The sequence below is a fragment of the Canis aureus genome, chromosome 8, assembly GCF_053574225.1.
Source record: "Canis aureus isolate CA01 chromosome 8, VMU_Caureus_v.1.0, whole genome shotgun sequence".
Classification (NCBI taxonomy): domain Eukaryota; kingdom Metazoa; phylum Chordata; class Mammalia; order Carnivora; family Canidae; genus Canis; species Canis aureus.
Window position 1 is genome coordinate 42,664,413 of NC_135618.1, and position 22,032 is coordinate 42,686,444.

At 41.7% G+C, this 22,032-nt stretch overlaps 1 protein-coding gene across 18 annotated transcripts in view; it reads left to right on the top strand.

Moving 5' to 3' along the window:
* RBFOX1 (RNA binding fox-1 homolog 1) overlaps window positions 1–22,032 on the top strand; it is a 2,042,337-nt gene that overhangs the window by 1,123,164 nt on the left and 897,141 nt on the right. For all 18 annotated transcript variants that reach the window (XM_077906543.1, XM_077906545.1, XM_077906551.1 and 15 more), the window contains one exon: window positions 19,384–19,431. In XM_077906543.1, coding sequence (XP_077762669.1) covers window positions 19,384–19,431 — 48 coding nt within the window. The remainder of the gene's footprint in view (window positions 1–19,383; window positions 19,432–22,032) is intronic.

The window sequence follows — 22,032 nt, forward strand, 5'->3', positions numbered from 1 at the left end:
ATTGAAATAGACTTTGGAAATTGTGGATCTGAGAAAGAATTAGAGGTTAAGGGGTAGGTAAATAGAAAGATAAGGAAAAGTAAAGAGACAAATAAAATAAAATCCAAAAAGGTATGTGCATTGAGTAGGAGGAGGAGAGAAAGGGAGGGGCTGAGACTGGGAGGGGTGGGAGGTTGTAAGAGAAGAAAACGCATCTTTAATGCATTTTTAGAAAAAGGAAGACAGAACCTTGTAAGAAGGTAAGGCAGACATAAGTTTTTTTTAAAAGCTGTCTTTATTATGAAACATTTGTGTGTGTGTGTGTGGGGGGGATACCCCTAAAGAAAGGGCCAGTGGTGTAGAGAGGTAGGTGAAAAGCACGCTCAGACCCCACATTCTTTATGTTACTCCAGTTGTCACTGAACAGATACTATCTGCTGGGGGCTTATCTAGGTGAGGATCCAGCACAGGAAAAAAAAAAAAAAAAAAAAAAGGCAAGAGAAAGACCTTGCCTTTTCGGATCTGAGTCTAGTAGATGTAGAGACAGAAAAATACACAAGATCAATGTTGTAAGTGCTCAAAATAGTAAGTATAATAAAGAAAATAAAACCGAGAAAGATGGTAGAGCATTACCACATGTCGAGGGGGCACAGGTCAGTGATGAGCTGGAGTTGGAACCCACACCAGAATGGGAGGGAGGGAGCTCTGTAGGGGGAGGAGGAGGCAAGCAAACAGCCAGCAGATGGAGGGCATAACCACGGCATCTGAGACTCTGTTAGAAGGTCATTGTGTCTAAAGTGGAGTGAGCAATGTTAGGTAGGAATAGTCACTCGGGAATGGGTCAAACAGGACTATGTGGGGAGTTGGATTTCATCGCCAGTGGGCTGGGAAGCCATTAGGGTTTCAAAGAGAGAAATTTTATAGTTTGATGAATATTTCATAAGGATATACCTAGATTTGATAACTGCATCTGCCACTTATTAATTATATGTCCTGGACAAAAATTACTTTGTTTTTCTGGACCTTAACTTCTTCCTCCCTTAGATGATAGTAAAATTTACTGCATAGGATTGTTGCAGAAGTGACACGTGTAACCCATTTCGGGATTTGCTTGCCACAGGTCAGTCTTCAATAAGTGCTAGCTAAAAATCAAAACAATAATGACAATGACAGATCTGGGAAACGTTGGACCGGCTAGTATAAGGATTATCCAGAAAAAAATAAATCTGCCCTTGTAAACTGTTGCTGGGAATATAAACTGGTACAGCCTCTGGAAAACAATATGGGGGTTCCTCAAAAAAAAATTTAAAGTAGAACTAGCATACAAGCAATTATACTTCTGGATAGATACCTGAAGGAAAAATCATTATCTTGAAGAGATACTTGAACCTCCAGGTTCATTGCAGCATTATTCACAATAGCTGAGATGTGGAAACAACCCAAGTGTCCATCAGTGGATGAATGGGTAAGAAGATACGGTATATCCAGACAATGAAATCCAGCCATTAAAAAGAAGGAAATCTTGCTGTTTACGACAACATGGACAGTATGCTAAGTGAAATAAGACAGATCCCGCTTATATGTGGATCTAAAAAACAACAACAACAACAAAAAACCAAACTCATGGCAATAGATAATAGATTTGTGGTTGCCAGAGGCAAAGGGTAAGGGGTAGGGGAATTGGGTGAAGGTGGTCAAAGGATACACACTTTATTTATAAGATGAATTAAGCTCTGGCAACTGATGGGCAACATGGTGATTGTAGCTGACTATTACAATACCGTATTGGATACCTGAAAATTGCTAGGAGAGTAGATTTTTTTTTTTAAGATTTTTTATTTATTTATTAACGAGAGACACACACAGAGAGAGAGAGGCAGAGACACAGGCAGAGGGAGAGGCAGGCTCCAGGCAGGGAGCCTGATGCGGGACTCGATCCTGGGTCTCCAGGATCAGGCCCTGGGCTGAAGGCGGCGCTAAACTGCTGAGCCACCCGGACTGCCCCTGCTAGGAGAGTAGATCTTAAGAATTCTCATCGTGGGGAAAAATTTGTCACTGGGTGAGGTGATGGATATTAACTAAACTTACCGTGATCTTTATTTCACAATATATACATATATCAAATCATTATGTTGCACACCTTAAACTTCTACAATGTGGTATGTCTATTATAGCTCCATAAAACTGGAATAAAAGATCTGAACTCTGTGGAGAAATAAAAGGATTTTATAAACAGCCTGGAGTTCCCCTGTCTGTTTTTATCAATTATCCTGCTGAGACAATATTCCTGTGGTTATCAGAATAATGTTACTGCATTTCCTGGCCTGCCTGTCCATGGCTGCTAACCTCGTACAGCAGTGGAGGGGCAGGTGGGGGACAGAGGTATACAGCGTCTTGTGCCACTGTTGATGGATTTCAGTGGAACAAAAATGAGGCTTCCAAGGTAAGAAGGTAGGCTGACATGGGTGTTTTGCTTGAGGTGTTCCTTTGATGATGCTGTGCCCATGTGATACTCAGCAAAGCTCCTTTTTAGCCAAACCATCTGCCAGGCCTTCCCAACCTGGAACTCATTGATAAAGCTTTAAGCAGCCTTGAGGCCTGTGACCTCAGAGAGTGACTTAGGCTGACTTTATCGGCAGTGGCTCTTCTTTTTCATTATATTTGCTATTACCAGAGCTGATCTTTTTTCTTAAAACCTGTTAACCTTATATAAGGGGATGGGACCATTTGAGCTCTCCGACAGGAAGCTGATGGGAAATTGTAAGCTTCCAAAATAGGTTGAAAGCTTCCCGTTGTTCGGGGTCCTGGCAGAGGTTACTTAAAAAAAAAAAAAAAAAAAAAAGAGGGGGGAGAGATTGGAATATAAATTCTTAGTGTTTTTTTTTTTTTTTTTTTTTCAGAAGTTGGCCAGTTTCTTCCCCAGGGTGTGCCTTTTTTTCAAGCCCGTGGGGGAAGGCTGTATCCATCTTACGGACAAAGCTTGATGAGTATCCCAGTGTCAGTGTGGGGGGTATTAGGACAGGCCATATGTTCGGAATTGCTGTTTGTGGCTACAGACCAAGATAAAACCTTCTTCCACAGGTAGGCAGAAAAGGTTCTTGAGGTTATTTAAATCTGTAGATTCTTCAGCCTGGCTACAGGAAGACACACAATTACTTGCTTTCAAGCCAGTTAGTTCAAGACTGTAATTGGGCATATATATTACTGACTTATAAACCCAGGCTCTGTGTTTATATGCATTTTCCCCTTTATATGCATTTTTCATAAACATGAAAATACATACATACAGATCCCCCCCCACACACACACATATTCTGTTACACCAGTCATAGTGAGTAATTGATGGAAGCTCAAAATGGTTAGAAAAGCTAATGGCAAAACTGCCTTCTGTTGTGTGTTCATTAAGTTCTCCATTAAAAAACAAATTTTTAGAAAAAAATAAAAATAAAAAAAAATAAAAAACAAATTTTTTTTCCCACGGGCTGGGTTACTGTTTTAAGAAAATGATGATGAGTTCAATAGGAAAACCAATTGGCTAAGTAGTTAAGATCACCAGCTTTGGGTAAAATAAAGGAGGTTTAACTCCTAGAGCCAATATTTGTCAGCTCTGTGACCTTGGGCAACAAACTTAACCTCCTTTGAGGTTGTTTCCCCTAAAATAGGGATAATCTTTGTGTTTGCCTCATGAGATTAAGTGAAGTTTTATATATCTATATATTTAATATATACCATATATATTTATATATTTTTATGTTTATATTTTATTTATGTATTTTATATTTATTTATATTACATATATATCTCATATACACATATACACATACATATAGACACATTTTATCACTAAGAATAACTTCTTAGAAGGCCAGTTGGTTTTGGTACCCTTGCTTTCGAGGAGCTGATAATATCATGGAAGGGACAGCTATGAGTAAAGTGCCCTAGAAGTACATATCCAGACGAAATCAACCCTGATGTAAAGGTGCAAGTAGAGGGCATGGTGCCAGAGAGCGGTCTGTTCTCGGTAGGCAGACCAGAGGAGGAGATGAAATTAGCTTTGATAAGCAGGTAGTTGGATGAGCAAAGGGAGAGTGATTCAGATTGAGGGGACACAGTGAGCCAATTTTCTGGAACATAAAAATGTTTAAGAACAGATAGATTCACAAAGAATGTAGTGTCTGGGGAGGAACATCACAGAATTTGAATGGAGTTGGGATTGGTCAGAACATGACTCATTTCCTTATAATTTAAATAAATCCAAGTAGTCCCATGCTTTCACTAATTCAGAATTGGTTTGGGGTGGTTATGGTGCCAAAAGGAAATTTATATTTTATTTAATTTATTTATATATTTTACCCAACATAAACTATTTAAATACACTTGAAAAATCGAGCTTATACATTTAGGATCCGTTGCATCATACATTGCATCATCATCCATTGCTCATACATTTAGATCCAATGCATCTGAACAAAAAGCGACCGAATATTACAAAGGTATTAATTCTTCAATTAATATATCAGAAACCATAGAGATTTCTGTCATAGTCGATCATCTGAAACTCACAAATGTAGAAGTCAGTAAACATACAACAGGCAAAACCTCAGAACGTATATTTAACTTTAAATATTTAAAAAGATTGAAACCCTGGGCCACCTGGGTGGAGCAGTCCATTGAGCATCCAACTCTTGGTCTCTGCTTAGGTTGTGATCTCAGGGTTATGGGATTGAGCCCCAGGTATGGCTTTGTGCTAAGAACTGAGTCTGCTTGAGACTCTCTCTCCCTTTGGTTTCCTCTCCTTCCCCTAACCTCTGCACATGCACTTGCTCTCTCTCTCAAATAATAAATCTTAAAAAAAAAAAAAAAAAAAAGTCGAAACTCTAAAGTACTCCCCAGATAACTGGTTGTGAATCTGGACCCAAATTAAGTGACAGCTAGGCCTGAAGGCAGACACTAGAAGAACATTGACCTAGGTCTACATATTCTTTAAGAACACAACAATCTGGGGCTTCTAGCAAGAGGGCAAGACTCACTAAGGTTAGCATCTTGGAGGTGGCATTGTACTGAGTTATTATATCAGGACCAGCCATCCATGTTCTAGGAAGTGGAGACAACTCATTTTATAGGGATTTTACCCCAAAGGGTTAAAATGACAAAATTTCTGTTTTTTAAAGAGATCAGCCTTCCTAATTGGGAATAGTCAGCATTTACTTCTTACCTCATTCCTAGGACAGTCTGGTAATTGAGGTATTTAAGACATCCTGAGGGATAGCTTAGATTTCTGCTACTCTTTCCCAATATAATGTCTGTGTCCTATAAATTGTATAGGCCTTCCAACACAAAAGAAAAAGTAATCAGAACTTTAAAGGGAATATTCTTAATTCTCTTTTTGTGACTAAAAACCAAATGACAGTTTCTGCAAGTAAACATGGCATTTGGGAAAGAGGGTGAACAAGCAGAGGAATGTAATTATCCTAAACTGTCTCTTTTAAGGTACATTTTTTTCCTGTACTCATGTGAGAATTGATATGAGTGTTTTGCAGAGTGGATTACTAATAAATCACATGGCTTGGGAAAGAACATTTACATCCGTATTTCTATTTCATTTTTCTGACAAAGCTTAAGTGGTTATTTCTCTGGTGATTTTTAAATTTACTCTCGGGGATCTGAAGTTCAGGGTCTACCTATTTAGATTTACAAATTTATTATAATTAAAAAAAGGTTTTGGGGCACCTAGGTGGCTCAGTCAGTTGAGCATCTGACTGGGTTTTAGCTCAGGTCATGATCTCAGGGTCATGGGATGGAGCCCTGTATCTGGCTCCAAGCTCATGGGGGAATCTGCTGGAGATTTTCCCTCTCTCCTTCTGCCCCTCTCCCAGCTTGCTCTCTTTCTCTTTCAAAAAAAAAAAAAAAAAATCTTTTAAAAAAGTAAACTTTTTTTTTTGTTGTTAATTAACTTTTAGAACCACATTGTCAAACTTAGGAATAGTCCATTTGAAGCTTAACCAAGATATCTGTATGTTCTTTGATGAGTGAAGATAGGTATACCCAGATTGAATTATCTTGTGTTACACAAGTTTGTATAATGTTTCGCCCTCCAATAGCAAATTTCTATATTTAGTGTTGTCTCACCCATTCCAGAATATATAAAAAATTGACAGAAAACAAAGAGATGTCCATATCTTTTCCAAATCTCTGCTGGTTTGGTTTGAGCAGAGGCAGGAGTGATGGAAACCATTTGTAGATTACTTACTTTATTGTAGACAATAAAGTTTGTATTCCTGGAACAAAGACTTGATTACTTACTCTTATTGAAAAGGCTGCTAATCCATATCCTACCAGAAAGTGAAATGCCAAACCAAGGTCACAGGGGACGGAAAATATTGCTTCCCAAGAAACTGTGGTTGACAAGATGGCTACAGCCCAAGTGACTACTGCAAATAAAGTTTTCAAGGAGAGCTGTGGCTCCACCCAGCAATCAGCAATGCTTTGTCAATGTCTCAGAGCAGAGCTATTTCTTGGAAACTGGTAACTCATCTGCGAATACTCAAGAGGTATTACAAGAATGCTGGTGGGTTTTTTTGTTTGGTTGTTTTTTTTTTTTTTTTTTTTTTTCCAGAGTTTGCAGTAGCTCTGTTGCACTTCAGTTGTGTTGTATCTTCTCTGATTGGCATAATCCTTGCTTTGACTATTAGATGTGTTTTTCTAATATCTGATTCCTAGAAGGAGATTAAATATTTAGTTAAGTGGTTTTGTTTGGTCCTTGTGGTGTGAAGATCCTTACAAGTGTGGTTTAGTGGGTGTGGAGATAGACTACCAGCATCAATTCCCAGGAGACTTGTTTTCTTAGAAATTGTCATCTTTTGTTGTGCCTATGAGTCCATTTAATGGACAGAGATAGCAGTGACACAGAAGAATTCAGGCAATATTTAAAACCATCTTTATATAAAGAAGGGAGGATAATGTTAATAAAATTATCTTATATATGGAATAATATCTAATGAATATAGATAAATATAATAAAATTTAAAAATTGCAACTGAGAAAACACACACTTTGGACCCCTCCGACTGCATGACAGCACTCTACGGGCTTTATCTCAACTTAATACTACCGGCAGCCTGATGGTATCCGGACTGATAGTAATCCTATTTTCTGAAAAACGGAGGGCACAGATAAGTTGCCTCATAACGTCACGACACAGCTATTAAGTGGCGGATGCAGGATTTGAAGCAAGGTAGACTCATTCCTGAGCCTTTTGTCTTACATGTTTTGATCCATACATGGAGTTGAAATTAAAATATAACTTCTCATTGCATTTACCCTCAAATAGCATTGTGAATTATTTCATTATCTTAGTATTGCTGAATGTTCAGTGTGTCACATTTCCTCAAGAGGTTGGTATATTAATTAAGACCAGGCTATTTTTCTTTTTCTTTTTCTTTTTCTTATTCTTATTCTTTTTCTTTTTCTTATTCTTATTCTTATTCTTATTCTTATTTTTCTTTTTCTTTTTCTTTTTCTTTTTCTTTTTCTTTTTCTTTTTCTTTTTTCTTTTTCTTTTCTTTTCCTTTCCTTTCCTTTCCTTTCCTTTCCTTTTTTCTTTCTTTCTTTCTTTCTTTCTTTCTTTCTTTCTTTCTTTCTTTCCTTTCTTTCTTTCTTTCTTTCTTTCTTTCTTTCTTTCTTTCTTTCTTTCTTTCTTTTCTTAATTTCAATCCTTTATGTAGGCAATGTGGGAAATAGCTACACTGTGTTGGATGTAGGGGATGCTGGGAAAACGCGTGGCCCTATAGTGGGGAATTAAAAAGCTCCTCATGAGAGATACAAGTTCCAGGTCTGGTTCCTCCTTCAGCTGACCTTGAACTGGGTGAAGTTTTCAGGGTATCATATCAAACCAGTACATTTCCTGCTCTAGCCCCATTTTTATATATATATATTTTTTTATTTTTGAAGGCAAAGAGCACAACAAGCATTAATAAGAACACAACAGCAACCAAAACCCAAAGGAGGCTATAGACAGGAAAAACGATCACAATGGTAGCCAGCTCTTCAGATGGCCTGGTTTCTTTTTTAAAAGGCATCTGATTGACAGCTAAGCTTCTGGCCCCCTGGATGGGTACGCAGGGCGCAATCCTGCCTTTCTGCATCCTGCTTTCCTGATGTTCAGTTCTGTTGCTTAACTGGAGTGCACTAAACTTCAATTTGATAATTGCATCCTCAAATCCCTTAATGAAGGTGCCTATCAAAGTATAAATAATTACCCAGTAATTTTGTATTTGCAAACTCTATCCTGGCTGTTTATGCTTTGCTGTGGTTCCAGAGGGAGGTTCAAGGGCCCACCTCACACTTTGCTAAGTCAGGGAAATTTCAAGAGCCCAGGGGACAGCATCTTAACACAGCTCTGCACCCAAGGAGGTCACATCTGCTCCCTCCCGACACTGACCTCCATCTTTTCTCCTACTATTTATATAAATCCATTGGAGAGTTGCCTTTTTGTTTTGCAGCGGGTCGTGCAGGCATCTCTCTGCAGCAGAGGTACTGCCCTGGAACTCCTGAAGGCGCCCAGGAGCCCTGGGAGCCTGGGCTGCTTGCTGCCACACTTGCCTCCTCTGTCCTGTTCTGTCCTTGGACAATATCCCACCTTAGTCATGGAAGGCCACACTAGTGGCCTGTTGGGCTTCTCCCTTCACCTTCCCTTGAGTTCCTATTTTTGGGGGCTGAGTCCCTCAGTTATTCACAAGAGCCCATCAATAGAAGTGTTGGGAATCATCCAGGAGGCAAAAAGCCAAGAGGACAACAAAACAAAACACAACATAATAGAACAAAAACCACATCCGATTTGCACGATTTCGTGAGGGTACTTCCCTGAGTACACAGCTGTGGGCGGGGAGTGCTGAGCTGCTGTAAAATGAAAAGAGAAGCTGCATACTGACAGCAGCCAGGTGACAAACCGAAGGCTTCCTGGGCTCCTGTTTTTTTCTCCTAGATACTGTTTTTAAACACATGGATTTGTTAAGAGCCTGTGCAGCTGACAGCTCCTCTAGAAAGTATTATTCTTAAAAGCTGCACTAAAATTATTCACCTCATGTAAAAACAAGTGCGATTTACATCTAATATGGGTAATTACTTTTACAGTTAATTAAAAACGCTCTCATTAAACCCCTGCTGTGATGCCAATGCATAGCTCTTATTTGCAAACAGACCCTTGGTTTGAGCTTACCTTGGTGACAAGTTGCTCCTACCTGAGAGTGGGGCTGCCTTCCTCGGTAGCAAATTCAGTTGTGCTGAGCCAGCAGCCCTGGGTTGCCAGGGTTCCTGCCAAGTCTCTCTTGTCCCCTGATATCAGCTGCGAACAATTTAGGATGAAGAGAACAAAATAATTCATGGGGGCTGAGGGTGCAGGCTTCAAAGCCAGAAGTCACAATTCTAAGATGAAAGCCCTGCTATCTTTCTTTCCATGAAGATGGGACTTGGGGATTGTTTTATGGTTTCTCTGGCTGTACAGCTCTTTCCTGCCACCTCTCTCCCAGGGAAAATACCCCGTAACCCATCCCCCACTTAAAATTCCTCTCAATCATTTATAAAGTCAGAAACCTTGCATTTTGAGCTAGCCAACTGAGATTGATTCTACTCTCTTGGTTGAATGAATTTAATGTTGAGATCTCAGTTTATAGACTGTTGTTGTTTTGCCATTTGCATGAATTCAGGCAAATGGCTTTGGAATAAATTCTCCGTCTTCACGTTCAGATTGAAACTTAATAGATTTTTGGAGCATCCTGTGCTTTGACACAGGGATCTTCGTTATACTGAACCTTCATAAACACGTACTAATGAAATGCTTTCTGAAATTATAACATTCCTGGTAAGTAATGAAAACTTTTTAATCGGGGATGCCTGGGTGGCTCAGCAGTTAAACATCTGCCTTTGGCCCAGGGTGTGATCCTGGAGTCCCGGGATCGAGTCCCACGTAGGGCTCCCTGCATGGAGCCTGCTTCTCCCTCTGCCTGTGTCTCTGCCTTTCTCTCTGTGTGTCTCTCATAGATAAATAAATAAAATTCTAAAAAAAAAAGAAAGCTTTTTAATCGAAGCATACAGTCATTGGGGACGTAAATTTTGAGGGAGCAGTTAGATTATGATCTTTCAAGAAGTTTACAGACCCCTGTGAAGGGGATGCTCTTTCTGGTCGATGGCTTCATGCATTTTAGTTTTTTGCAAAGTTATTTGCTTCCATCTGCTGGCCCTCTGTGGGATTGCAGGGGCTGAGCAAATTTGTGAATGGAGCGCTGTGAAGTGGATAAAACTTGTCAGTGCAAACGTTTATGCTCTTCCTTACATATTCAAGTGACTCTATTTGAATCTTAAGTCTTCGGAGCTGAGTGAACATAAACGGAAGAATTCAGCAGGAAGGCACGCATGACTCCGAATTTCTACCGACTGTGGTTACGAGATAACAGTTACTCATTTTTTTTCAAAAAACTTTGGGCACAATCATTATCCTTAAATAATGCAATTGAATGTGGAATATCGGTTTAAATATTCATATCCAAACACAAAATGTGGTGTTGAGGAAAGCATAAGTTACAAAGCAGGTAGATGGATTTCAAATCCCTCTTATGTCATTTGTTATCAAAACCAGTGCCTCCCTGTACGCCTTGATCCTCGGTTTTCTCATCTGAAAAATGGAAGCACTGGGCCAAATGGTCCTATAACTTGTATTTATTTTCAAAGTTTGAATCTCTGTAAAGGCAGGGAAAAAAAAAAATCAACATTAGAACCCAAGTTGTAGTAAATGTTCTAAATCCTAGGATCTAAACTCATATTGTTTAGCTTCTTTTAAATGATAAGTAATTGTTATTTGCAGAACAGTAGGAAATTTAAGTGTCCAAACTATAGAAAAATTGCTATTGAAAAGGAAACTGGGGCAGCCCCGGTGGCCCAGCAGTTTGGCACTACCTTCAGCCCAGGGCGTGATCTTGGAGGCCCTGGGATCAATTCCCACATGGGTCTCCCTGCATGGAGCCTGCTTCTCCCTCTGCCTGTGTCTCTGCCTCTCTCTGTCTCTGTCTCTCATGAATAAATAAATAAAATCTTAAAAAAAAAAAAAGGAAAGGAAATTTGTAAATAAAGGGAAAATGATGCTAACCCCCCAAATATGCCTTTTTAGCATAGGATCATTGGGGGATGATAACTTTAGGGAGGCTACAGATCCTATCTGAATCTCTGAAAACAGAGGAGTGGCCTTTTGTGAGAGAGATATTTACAGTTTTAAGAGAAATCTCCATTTGTAAAGGTGTCTCCCTTCCTGTGCCTGGAAGAGGAGGATGACTCTAAATCTCCAGAAACTCTCAGCAATGGAAGAGGCAGTGGCTGAAATCTGCATGATAACCTTACCCTTGTTTACTGTGCTTTGCCTGATAATCTGCCAGAACTGGCCAACTGCCCACCCAGACTTCTTTCTTTGCCTTGAACTAAAGGTGGCTTTAGTTTATTTATTTATTTTTTTTTCCGGGCATGTCCCACGTATACAGGAGGTAGAAGTTACTACATTTCTGTTTGCATTTTTTAACCTATCTTTTAAATATGGTGGACATGAGTGAAGAAGCTAGAAAGGTGGAAGGAAACTCTTTTTTTCCCCCCTCCCTGCATATTGTTGATTTAGAATTTAAAATGCACTTTTGAATTCTTTTTGGATTCTGGTATCAACATGTACTTTTTCTTAATGCTATCAACTGCCTTGCCTTAGCGTTTATTTTCTGCTTGAAAAGGATGAGCAAACCACCTGGACTTCTAATCCCCCTAGAGGGATAGTTGGTGGTAAACCCTGTTTGAGTTTGTCATATGAATCTTTGGCTATGTCTCCACTGATAAGGGAAGATGTTAGGGTTTGGGAGCCTAGAAAGAATTCTTGAGACATCACTGGTGCAAAAGGGGGATGGGACACATGGGCCGAAAGAGCTGCACTGGGGTCATGAGGAGTGGCCCATCATATTTGTTCAAGTTGGGAGGGGGTTAGGGAGAGTATAAGTCTCCAAGGAGTTTTGGAAACAAGTTTCCAGGACCCTGAGGGGGCTAGCTGTTATTATCGAAAGGGCATTTATTACCGTCTAATAAAACCTTAGTCGTGAGACCCTTTAGATGTATATCAGTGGGTCTTATGCTTGGAGGATGATTGCTAACATTTATCTTTGGAAGGGGGTAGAGATAAGGGAAGTTTTCAAAGGAATTTTTTATATGTTAAAGTAGACTTACAGGATCCTGGGGTCGGGCTAAGATTGCCTTTTGCCCTTAGCCAAGTGTCAACTCAACTCAGGTAGTTGAGTCCCTAGAGGAATGTCACCCTGCCTGTTTCAAGGACTTGTCAGTGGGCTATAAGTAGTAAGGAAATTTAATTTTGCTTTTGCCTTTGTTTCCTACATCATCCACCAGCTCTCCAGAGATGTTTCAAACTGCAGGTATTTCCTTTGAAATGCTCTCTGGGACTTGGTGAGTATCTGAGTCCAAGAAAACAATCCCAAGTCAAAGATAAATGACCTTATTTTACTCGCACATCCAATACAAGCACCCTGGTCTTTTCTGTATATTGCCCTTCCAGGGTTGATACCCGAAATCATTAACAGAGGTTCCAGGGGCCGTCTTCTGGAAACACAAGGGCCTGTGAACATAACAGCATGCAACTGCCATGGCATCTCTTGTATAAAGGGATTTTTCATCTCCCCTAAGGCTTGGATTACATGGCATGGTCTCTGAATCATGCCTTTCTTTTCTCTGTGATGAATAGGCAGGTATCAAACATGAGAGAATCAAACCGGAAGCTCCTTGAGGCTCTCGATTAGTTTTCTGCAGCTTCTGAAAAAAAATAACTACAAATTTGTGGCTTAATACAACAGAAATTCATTTTCTCACAGTTCTGGAGGGCACAATTCCGAAATCAGGATGTTAGCAGGGCTACCATCCTACCAGACTCCAGGAGTGAATCTTCCCCTTGCCTCCCCTAGCTTCTGGTGGCCTGAGGCACTCTTTGGCTGGTTGCCGTGTTGCTCCTGTCTTAACATGGCCATCTCTTCTCTATCTCTTAAAAGGACACTTGCCATTGGATTTAGGGGCCATACAGATAATCTAAGATGATCTTACTTCAAGATCCATAATTGCATTTTCAAAGACCATGTTTCCAAATAAGGTCACATTCCCAGATTCCAGGGGTAGAAATATGGATATAATCTTTTGAGAGTTACTATTCCACCCACTGTAGACTCCTAGCTTCAAAATCCTCTGAGGCCTCCAGAACCTCACTGGCAGACATTTCTCCCCACCTGTTCACAGGGACTGTTAAGTTCTGGGCACTTCAGTGTTGTGAATGGTGCTAATACATGATCCAGGATGATGGTTCTCTGCACTGTGGGCATAAATAACCCTGACCTACAAAATCATCAGAAACAACTAACACAAAATGCAGAAGAAAAAAAATTCTCTCTTGGGAGAGAGAACAGCTTCTGAAAAGAACAGACACACGGGTGCTTTGATATCTAAAAGCCAGAAGACCTCAGAAGACTTGGAAGAGCAAACTTTAAAAATAGAACTTTTTTTAAGTTCTCAATACCCTACTCAGAACCGGGTCTGACAAAGACATTTGGAGGATGCCGTCAATGATAACCAGCATTTACCGATGACTTGCCCTGTGCCAAGACCTTTGCATGTAGTAGATATGCCTGGCAACAAATGAGGTGACTATCATTATTATTTTACAGACAGGGAAACTAAGGCACCAGCCCACAACTAGTGTGGTATAGAGTCCAGTTATATGAAGGCAAGCGGTATGACTTCATAGGGTGTGCAGAATCCCACCTGCTGCTAGCGATTGAGCCGCTATTTGTGGTTCTCCAGCTACAGAAAGGAGAATGCCTGGCTTCTGTAGGGAAATTGATTGCCTGGTGATGAGTACATGGCTCCAGATTCATACTTAACACTTACGTAGTTGAGCTGTTTTCCGAGCGAAGTCATTAAGTGGGACTGAAGTACTTACTCGACTCTTCTGATTCGGAAAAGGTCAGGTCAGAGCCCATCCGGAGACCCCAGCTCTACGTGGAGCGATCCGGAACAATAATTTGTTCCCGCCAAAGTGACATTTCTCCAATTTGAGCCCAACATTGTTCAGAAGCTAGTGCAGTCCCCGGTGGGGCCTCCCGCGTGGATCTGCAGCGGATGACAAACCAACAATATCATCTAAATAAAAAATCTAGCGTGGGTTTAGTAAATTAATCCTGACAAGAATAAATTGAATAATCTTAGGGAAATGGCAAGCGCTCTGATTCTACCAGATGGCTTCTTTCTGTTGCTCGTGTGGGTCCTTGGTGGCAGATTAAAAACAAAAACCTGCCTTTGGCTTATTGATTTCGTTAGTTAGTTGATTAACACCTGCCACTTCTTTGTGGGTAAATCACAATTGGATATGGACTCTTCCTACAAACTCAACGCATTTTCATTGGAGGAAAGAGAGGATACGCACACTTCCCCTGGTCACAACGGCATAAAACAGACAAGGAACTGCTTTTTCTTGCCCTGTTTCTAGATGGCATCTCCTGGGTTTAAAAATAATTCATGATTTTTATCGCTCCCATACTGAGTTAATCTCTGTGTGTCTTAGTAGATGAATTCAAAGAGAGTTCTCAGTAAGAGTAAGGGTTCAAGGTCAGTCAGAGACCTCAGCCCTTAAATCAGGGCTGTAGTGAGAAAACTATGACCCTGAGTCCTAGGACTGGGCTTTGGAGGTCACTGGGGAATCTTAGCGTGGCTGTCATAACAAAATACTATCAACTGAAAGATGTAAAACAACAGAAATTTATTTTCTTATGGTTCTGGAAGCTGGCAGTCTGCGATCAGGGTGCCAGCATGACCAGGTTCTGGGAAGTACTCTTCCTGGATTTCAGGCAGCACCTTCTCTCTGCGTTCCCACATGGCCTTTCCTCTGTGCATGGCTGCAGAGAGAGAGAGAGCAAGCTCTTTGAGGTCAGTCTCTTCTTATAAGGATGTCAATCCCATCAGGTCAAGTTCCCCCTTTTTATGACCTCGTTTAGTCTCAGTTACTTCCTAAGAGGCTCCATTTCCAAACCATCAGCTACACTGGGGGTTTAGGGCTTCGACCTCTGCATTTTGGGGAACACAATCATTTGGTGCCGACTCTGCTTCAGTATATGCGGGGTGAAGCCTGAGATGCCCCATTTGGGGCACAGACCCCATTCTGGACAGCCAGTTCCTCATATTACCCCTATGTCACAGATGAGGCCATCAGGACGTCGAAAGGCAAAGGCACTTGCCTAAGCTGCACAGCCATGATGTGATGGAGCCACACTTGCGATGCAGGAACTGCTAACCATGACTGTGCCTTGAGTCCACAGTAGAACCCCTGGAGGGCTTGCTAACCCACAGATCTCTGAGTATTTCACCAGGTCTGGCCCAAGAAGATGCATTTTGTAATAGGTTCTCAGGTGCTGCTGGTGCTGCTGAGCTGGGATCACTCTTGTAGAATCACAACTGCTCCTCTTCTCAGATAAGTTACTTTAGATGTCCCTTCTTCCCTATAGAAAGGAAAATAATGAGACAGGTGGCCTGCATTACCCAGACTGACCAACTACCTCGACTAAAATAAAATAAAATAAAATCACCTGAAAGGAATGTAAGTGCCTGGTGTTAGGAGCCACTTCCAGTTGTATACTTATGCTCCGTTGATGTGTGACCCAGGATGGGTTACCTAATCATTCACCTCAATTTTTATGTGGTAAAAACTAAAAATGCCAACCTTGTTTGGTTGTAAGGAGCTTAAAGACAAGTGTGGAAAAACATCTACCATAGTTCCTGGTGCTAGGGAAGCACTGCTCATTGTTTTAGTCCCATTTTACTGATAATAAAACAATCTGTTACATAAACAAAACAAAACAAAAAAAATAGAATCTTTAACTTATGATGTTGTCTTCTTTTGTTCCACTCTTGATTCACACAGACCTAGAATTTGTTGTGCTTAATAATCACAATGGTGAGGGGATCCCTGGGTGGCTCAGCAGTTTAGTGCCTGCCTTCGGTCCAGGGCGTGATCCTGGAGACCCGGGATCGAGTCCCACATCGGGTTCCCTGTATGGAGCCTGCTTCTCCCTCTGCCTGTGTCTCTGTCTCTGTCTCTCTCTCTCTCTCATGAATAAATAAATAAAATCTTTTTTAAAAAAATAATCACAATGGTGATGGCCTTCCACTTAATCAACCCTCTCCTAATGACACATCAGCAGAGTAAACCCAACTACTTCTTGGTGAGAGAATAAATGTTTCTATGGACTTAACTTACCCCAAACTGAGCCACTGTTGTTTTCAGACCCCTCCACCATGCTGCCTCACCCACAGTCCTGACCCCTGACTCCAATCTCCATTGCTAGAATGGTCAGGTCAAAAACCTTGGCATGACCTTTGGCCTCCATCTTTCCCTCGTATTCCACATCCAATCCTTTAAGACATCTGTTGACTCCATCCAGATTCTGACCACTTCTTACCACCTCCCTCCCTGCCATCACCCTTCCCAGCCACCCTCATCTTATATCTGACCTCCTGCAGCCACCCCGAAACTGGTCTCCCCTTGTGCTCTTGGCTCTCACATGTCTATCCTGTTAAAACAGAAGTCAGATCATGTCTCTTTTCTCTTCAATACCTCTGAGTGAAGACAAGTGCTGGCCAGGACATGGAGAAATTGGAACTCTCATGCACCGCTGGTGGGAATGTAAAATGGCGCAGCTGCTGTGCAAAACAGTATGATGGTTTTTTAAAAAAAAATTAACATAGAATTAACCTGTGAGGGGTGCCTGGCTTAGTTGTTAAGTGTCTGCCTTTAGCTCAGGTCATGATCCTGGGGTCCTGGGATCAAGCCCTGTGATCAAGCCCTGCATTGGTCTTCCTGCTTAGCGAGGAGTTTGCTTCTTCCTCTCCCTCTGCTTGTGTTCTCTGTTACTCTCTCTCTCTCTCTGTCAAACAAATAAATAAAATTTTTAAAAAATCTGTGATTCGGCAATTCCCCCTCTGGGTGTATATGCCAAAGAACTGAAAGCAAGGACTTGAACAGATATGTGTACACCTGTGTTCATCATTCGCAGTAGCCAAAAGGTGGAAAAACCCAACGTGTATCCATGGATGAATGGATCAACACAATGTCCTATATACATACAATGGAATATTCTTCATCCTTAAAAAGTAATGAAACTCTGACACATAGTACTACATGGCTGAGCCTTGGATGAAGATGTGCTAAATGAAATAAGCCAGACACAAAAGAGCAGATACCATATCATCCCTCCTGTATAAGTGTTATACAATGAATTGTGCCCTTTCACCAAATTCATATGTTGAGGCTCCAGCTCCCAATGTCACTGTTTTCAGATATAGGACCTTTAGGGAGGTAATGGAGATGAGAAGGTCATAAGGGCCCTAGTTTGATAGGACTGGTGTTCTTATAAGAAGAGGAAAGGACACCAGAGACGTCTCTCTGTGCACACAGAGAAGAGGCCACATGAGGGCACAGTGAGAAAGGTGGCCATCCGCAAGCCTGGAAGAGAGGTCTCACCAGCAACCCACTCTGACAGCACCTTAATTTTGGACTCCTGGCCTCTGGAATTGTAGAGAAATAGATTTGTTTGTTTAAGCCACCCAGTCTGTGGCATTTTGTTATGGCTGTCCTCGCAGACTGGCACCGTGATGTACCTAGAGTTGTCAAACTCGCAGACACAAAAAGGAGACTGGTGGGTGGCTGCCAGGGGCTGGGAAAGGGGGACATGGGGAGTTAGTGTTTACTGGGGGCAGCATTTCAGTTTGGGAGGGTGAAAAAGCCCTAGAGATGGAAGGAGGGGATGCTTGCATAACATTGTCCATGTGCCTCATGCCACCAAACCATACAATTCAAAATGGATAAAATTAAAAAAAAATGGATAAAATAGTAAATGCTGTGTGTATTTTGACATAAAACAAACAAAAACACTCAAAAAAAAAAAAAAAAAACCAAACACCTGAGTATTTTCTCAATGCTCTCAAAATAAAAGCTAATATCCTCCTCTGATCTCATCTCCGGTATTTTCCTAGTTTACTTCTCTCCTGCCACCGGGTCCTCTTCCTCCTTCCTTTAGCTTAACTGTGTCCGATACTTTGCACTTGTTCTTTCCTCACCCGACAGGTTCTGTCCCCAGACGGCGACATGGCTCATCCCCGAATTTCCTTCATGCTTTTGTTCAGTTGCCACTCCTCTTAAAATTTAAAATTTTATTCCCCCATGCTCACCATTTCCATTCCCTTCACCCTGCTTTATTTTTCTTTATAGTACGAATCCTCTCATAAAATTAAAAAATACCGTCTACTAATGTTCCTTTTACATTGTCTTGTCTCTTCTAGCAGAATGTAAGCCTCACCAGGGCAGGACTTCCCATGTATTTTGTATGCTACTGAGTCTTCCTTTCCTAGAGCAAGGCTTGGCAATCCATAAGTGTGGAGCGCATTAGTAAATGAATATTGCAGTTGCTTGTGTGTGTGTCAGATATTTGTTGTCTAACTGGTGAATTCTTCGAGTGTAGAAACCATGTTTGTTTGTTTTTTCCTTTACATTCTGGAGCAACATGAAAAGATGCATGAAAGGGCAGGGCAGCCCCGCTGGCGCAGCGGTTTAGCGCCGCCTGCAGCCCAGGGCGTGATCCTGGAGACCCGGGATCGAGTCCCACATCAGGCTCCTTGCATGGAGCCTGCTTCTGTCTCTGTGTCTCTGCCTGTGTCTCTCTCTGTGTGTATTTCATGAATAAATAAATAAAATCTTTTTTAAAAAAGATGCATGAAAAAATAAAATATGCAATAAATATAGATGGACGGATGGAACCATGGATTAATGGATGGATGGATCATGCATAAATGGAGAAGGGCTGGGTGACGGATGGATGGCTGGATAAGTGGATGGACAGAACAATTAAAAAAATAGATGGTGATAGTTTTGTGATGAAAGGAGGTAGACTTGACTATACTAAATCTGCAATGGGAGAGAGATATTAAGTCCAAGTGAGGGCAGTTTCTGCTGATGTGAATGAAGGTATCGGCGGAGGGGGGGGGCATATGATTTTATGAGCCATCAGCTTCTCTTTGTTGTGGCCTCTGATCCATAGATTTGCCTTCACCCCACATCTACGTGTAATAAAGCTTAGTTATGACATCCATATGTCTCTAATGCAAACACCAGGGCATATACTTCTTAAAAGGGCTATAAAGAGCAATGGCTCGAGAAACAACCGTTAGGAGTGTGAGTTTTTTTTTATTATTTTAAAGGGCATTTCAACGACACTGCTGAATGTTCCCTGGCCGTAAGTCTGACTCCTGTTCTTTCTCTTTCTTTTCTCTCCCTCTCAGGATATCAAAACAGACTGCAATACCTGTGTGGAAATAGAGGACAGAAAGGTAAGTCAGTGTTTTTCATCTTTCTGGTTTCAAAAGAAAACAAGAACTCTGTGATTTAAACCCAAGTGTTTAAGGCTAGACGATGGCTTGCAAAGGTGATTCGTGTACTGATATTAGACACTTCAAGACCGTCATACTTTAAAACGTGCATCTGTGTTACCTCTGATGACTTCAGTGAAGAGCGCAGAACATAATTAAGTACTTAAAAAATTGGTGCCTATTTTTATTTTAGTCATATGCTTCAGGAAGGTAGCTCATTTATCCTTAGCCCATTTCACATTGTTGTTGAACATCATTTTCTTTTTCCCCCTGCGTGGGCCCAGCCCTGGGGTGCCCCCCTACCACCGCCCCCCCCCGCCGCCGTGTGGGTGTTGTTGAAGATCATTAATGATTATTCTGTGATATCATATACATGGTAGATTATAAAATATTGGGCTTTCCAAGGTACGTCCCTGATTTTGTTCTACTCACTTTGAGAGAGAGCCTGCCTCAGTTTCCATCATGACACATTTACGTGAGTGGCAACTTTCTATGGCATAAATCTATTTACGGGAGATGTTTTGGGGAGGGAGGCAGGGAGGGGAGATGGTTTCCTATATTTTCAGAGTCACCCCCCCCCCCCCATTTATCTTCTTGTTACACTTCATGCGGATCCCCTCAGGAAAAACAACCGTTAGAGAATTGTTCTCCACGGTCTGTCCTTATTGACAGAGTTCACAGAAGTTTCCCTGGTAAAGCGCACCCAAGCAGATCAAATTTTACCTTTAACGCCTTGGATCCAAAGAGGTCAAATAAGTGAATTGAGGGTACGTATCTCCCGGCTACTTTTGACATCATTCCGCAATTTTGAAAGATGTTTCTCTCTGCAACTGTACCATTATCGTCAAATGCAGTTATTATTTCAAGCAGAGGTTTTGAGGCCTGATTCTTGTGTGATAGCTTGGTCACCTGCTGATTAGCAAGATGGTCAAGGACTCCTCAAAACAAAATTTGCTTTTAAGTAAAAGGCAATTGTCATGCATTATTTTAAGGAGTGTTAACCTTGTTTTGGAAGGAATAACTATAAGGTAGCTAAGACTTGCTCCGCATGATCCTCCAGTTGGTGGCTCCAGTTCTGGGCTGCTCTCCTTGGCAGGCAAAGGCGTTTCATTTTTTTTATTCTTAAGATTTTATTTATTTATTTATGAGAGACACAGAGAGAGGGAGAGGCAGAGACACAGACAGAGGGAGGAGCAGGCTCCAAGCAGGGAGCCCAACATGGGACTCGATCCCGGGACTCCAAGATCACGCCCTGGGCCGAAGGCAGGTGCTAAACCACTGAGCCACCCAGGGATCCCCAGGCAAAGGCATTTCAATTCACATTTGCACCCGTCCTGTGTTTGCATGCTGGCATACTTGCAGGTGTGTATTTTGTGGGCTAGACAAATGGAATTTAGGCTGGACGTGTGTCTACAGTCTTTTTTTCATCCGTTCCTACCATTTCTGCCAAGGGTGATCTGCCCTGACAGCTCTGCCCATGTCACAGTGAACACAGGTCACCTGCCCTGCTTCCTAAGGTCAGGATGCTTCTACTTTCCTTAGACTTTTATGGAATTTACAAGCATTGTTGTATCATATATATATATATATATATATATATATATATTTTTTTTTTTTTTTTTTTTTTTAATACCTTCTTTGCCAGTAGTGTTTGAAAGATACCAGGAGACCTGACACTGTTAAAATAATATCAGTTCCGTCACTGGCAAGATAAGTGAGCAAGCAGGGTCATCTCTAGGCAACGAAAGCTGGTCACATGGCTCCATTCTGCAGACCCAGACTGCCACTGGTTCATACATCACGGCGATAAGCATCCCCTAAGCCTGTGGAGGCCTCGTGGTGCTTACTGGTGAGGAAAAGTCCTATGTGCTCCTTCCGTACACGGCTTCCCCCATTTGCAAAAAACAGTAACATGCATGGGTGTGTGCACACATGCACACAAACACGTGCATTTCTGTGCTTTGTCGTAGCCTGTGGGGTTGAGTCAGGCACTTCAGATAAGGCCTCCTCTCTAAACACGTTCACCTGGCATTTTCTAAACATGAACACTCATGACTGATGACACATGAATTAACCAAAGCTCTGTGACTGCAGCTAATTGGGGAGGACTCCTAGGAATGCCACCGCGGTGATGCCATTTTGAGGGTCTTATTCTCTAAGGACTTGTTCCTTCTGTGCAACAGAACTCTCCTTCCTCTTGGAATTCTTTTCTGATTTATTTTTGTGTGATCCTTACGTTTGGGCTGTAGCTTCTGTGGTTCTCCTACTGTGTGGTTGGGAGTGGGGATGAGGTAGGTGCTGGGGGTAGAGCTCTGTACGTTGGGGTCTTGTCTCCTAATGGGAAAGTCAGCCCCAGTCATCCCAGAGGGGCATGTCCCCACCGTCCCCACGAGAGTGCCGGCCCCACCCCTGCGTGCAGTGGTGTGGCACCAGGGCGTGCAGGGCGACGGCGGCCGTGGCTTCGGGGGTGATCTTCATCCCGTCTCTCGAATGCACTCTGGTACTTCTGTCACCCTGACGTATAATTATGAAATTTCACCATTGAAGTGATGACACTTGCTC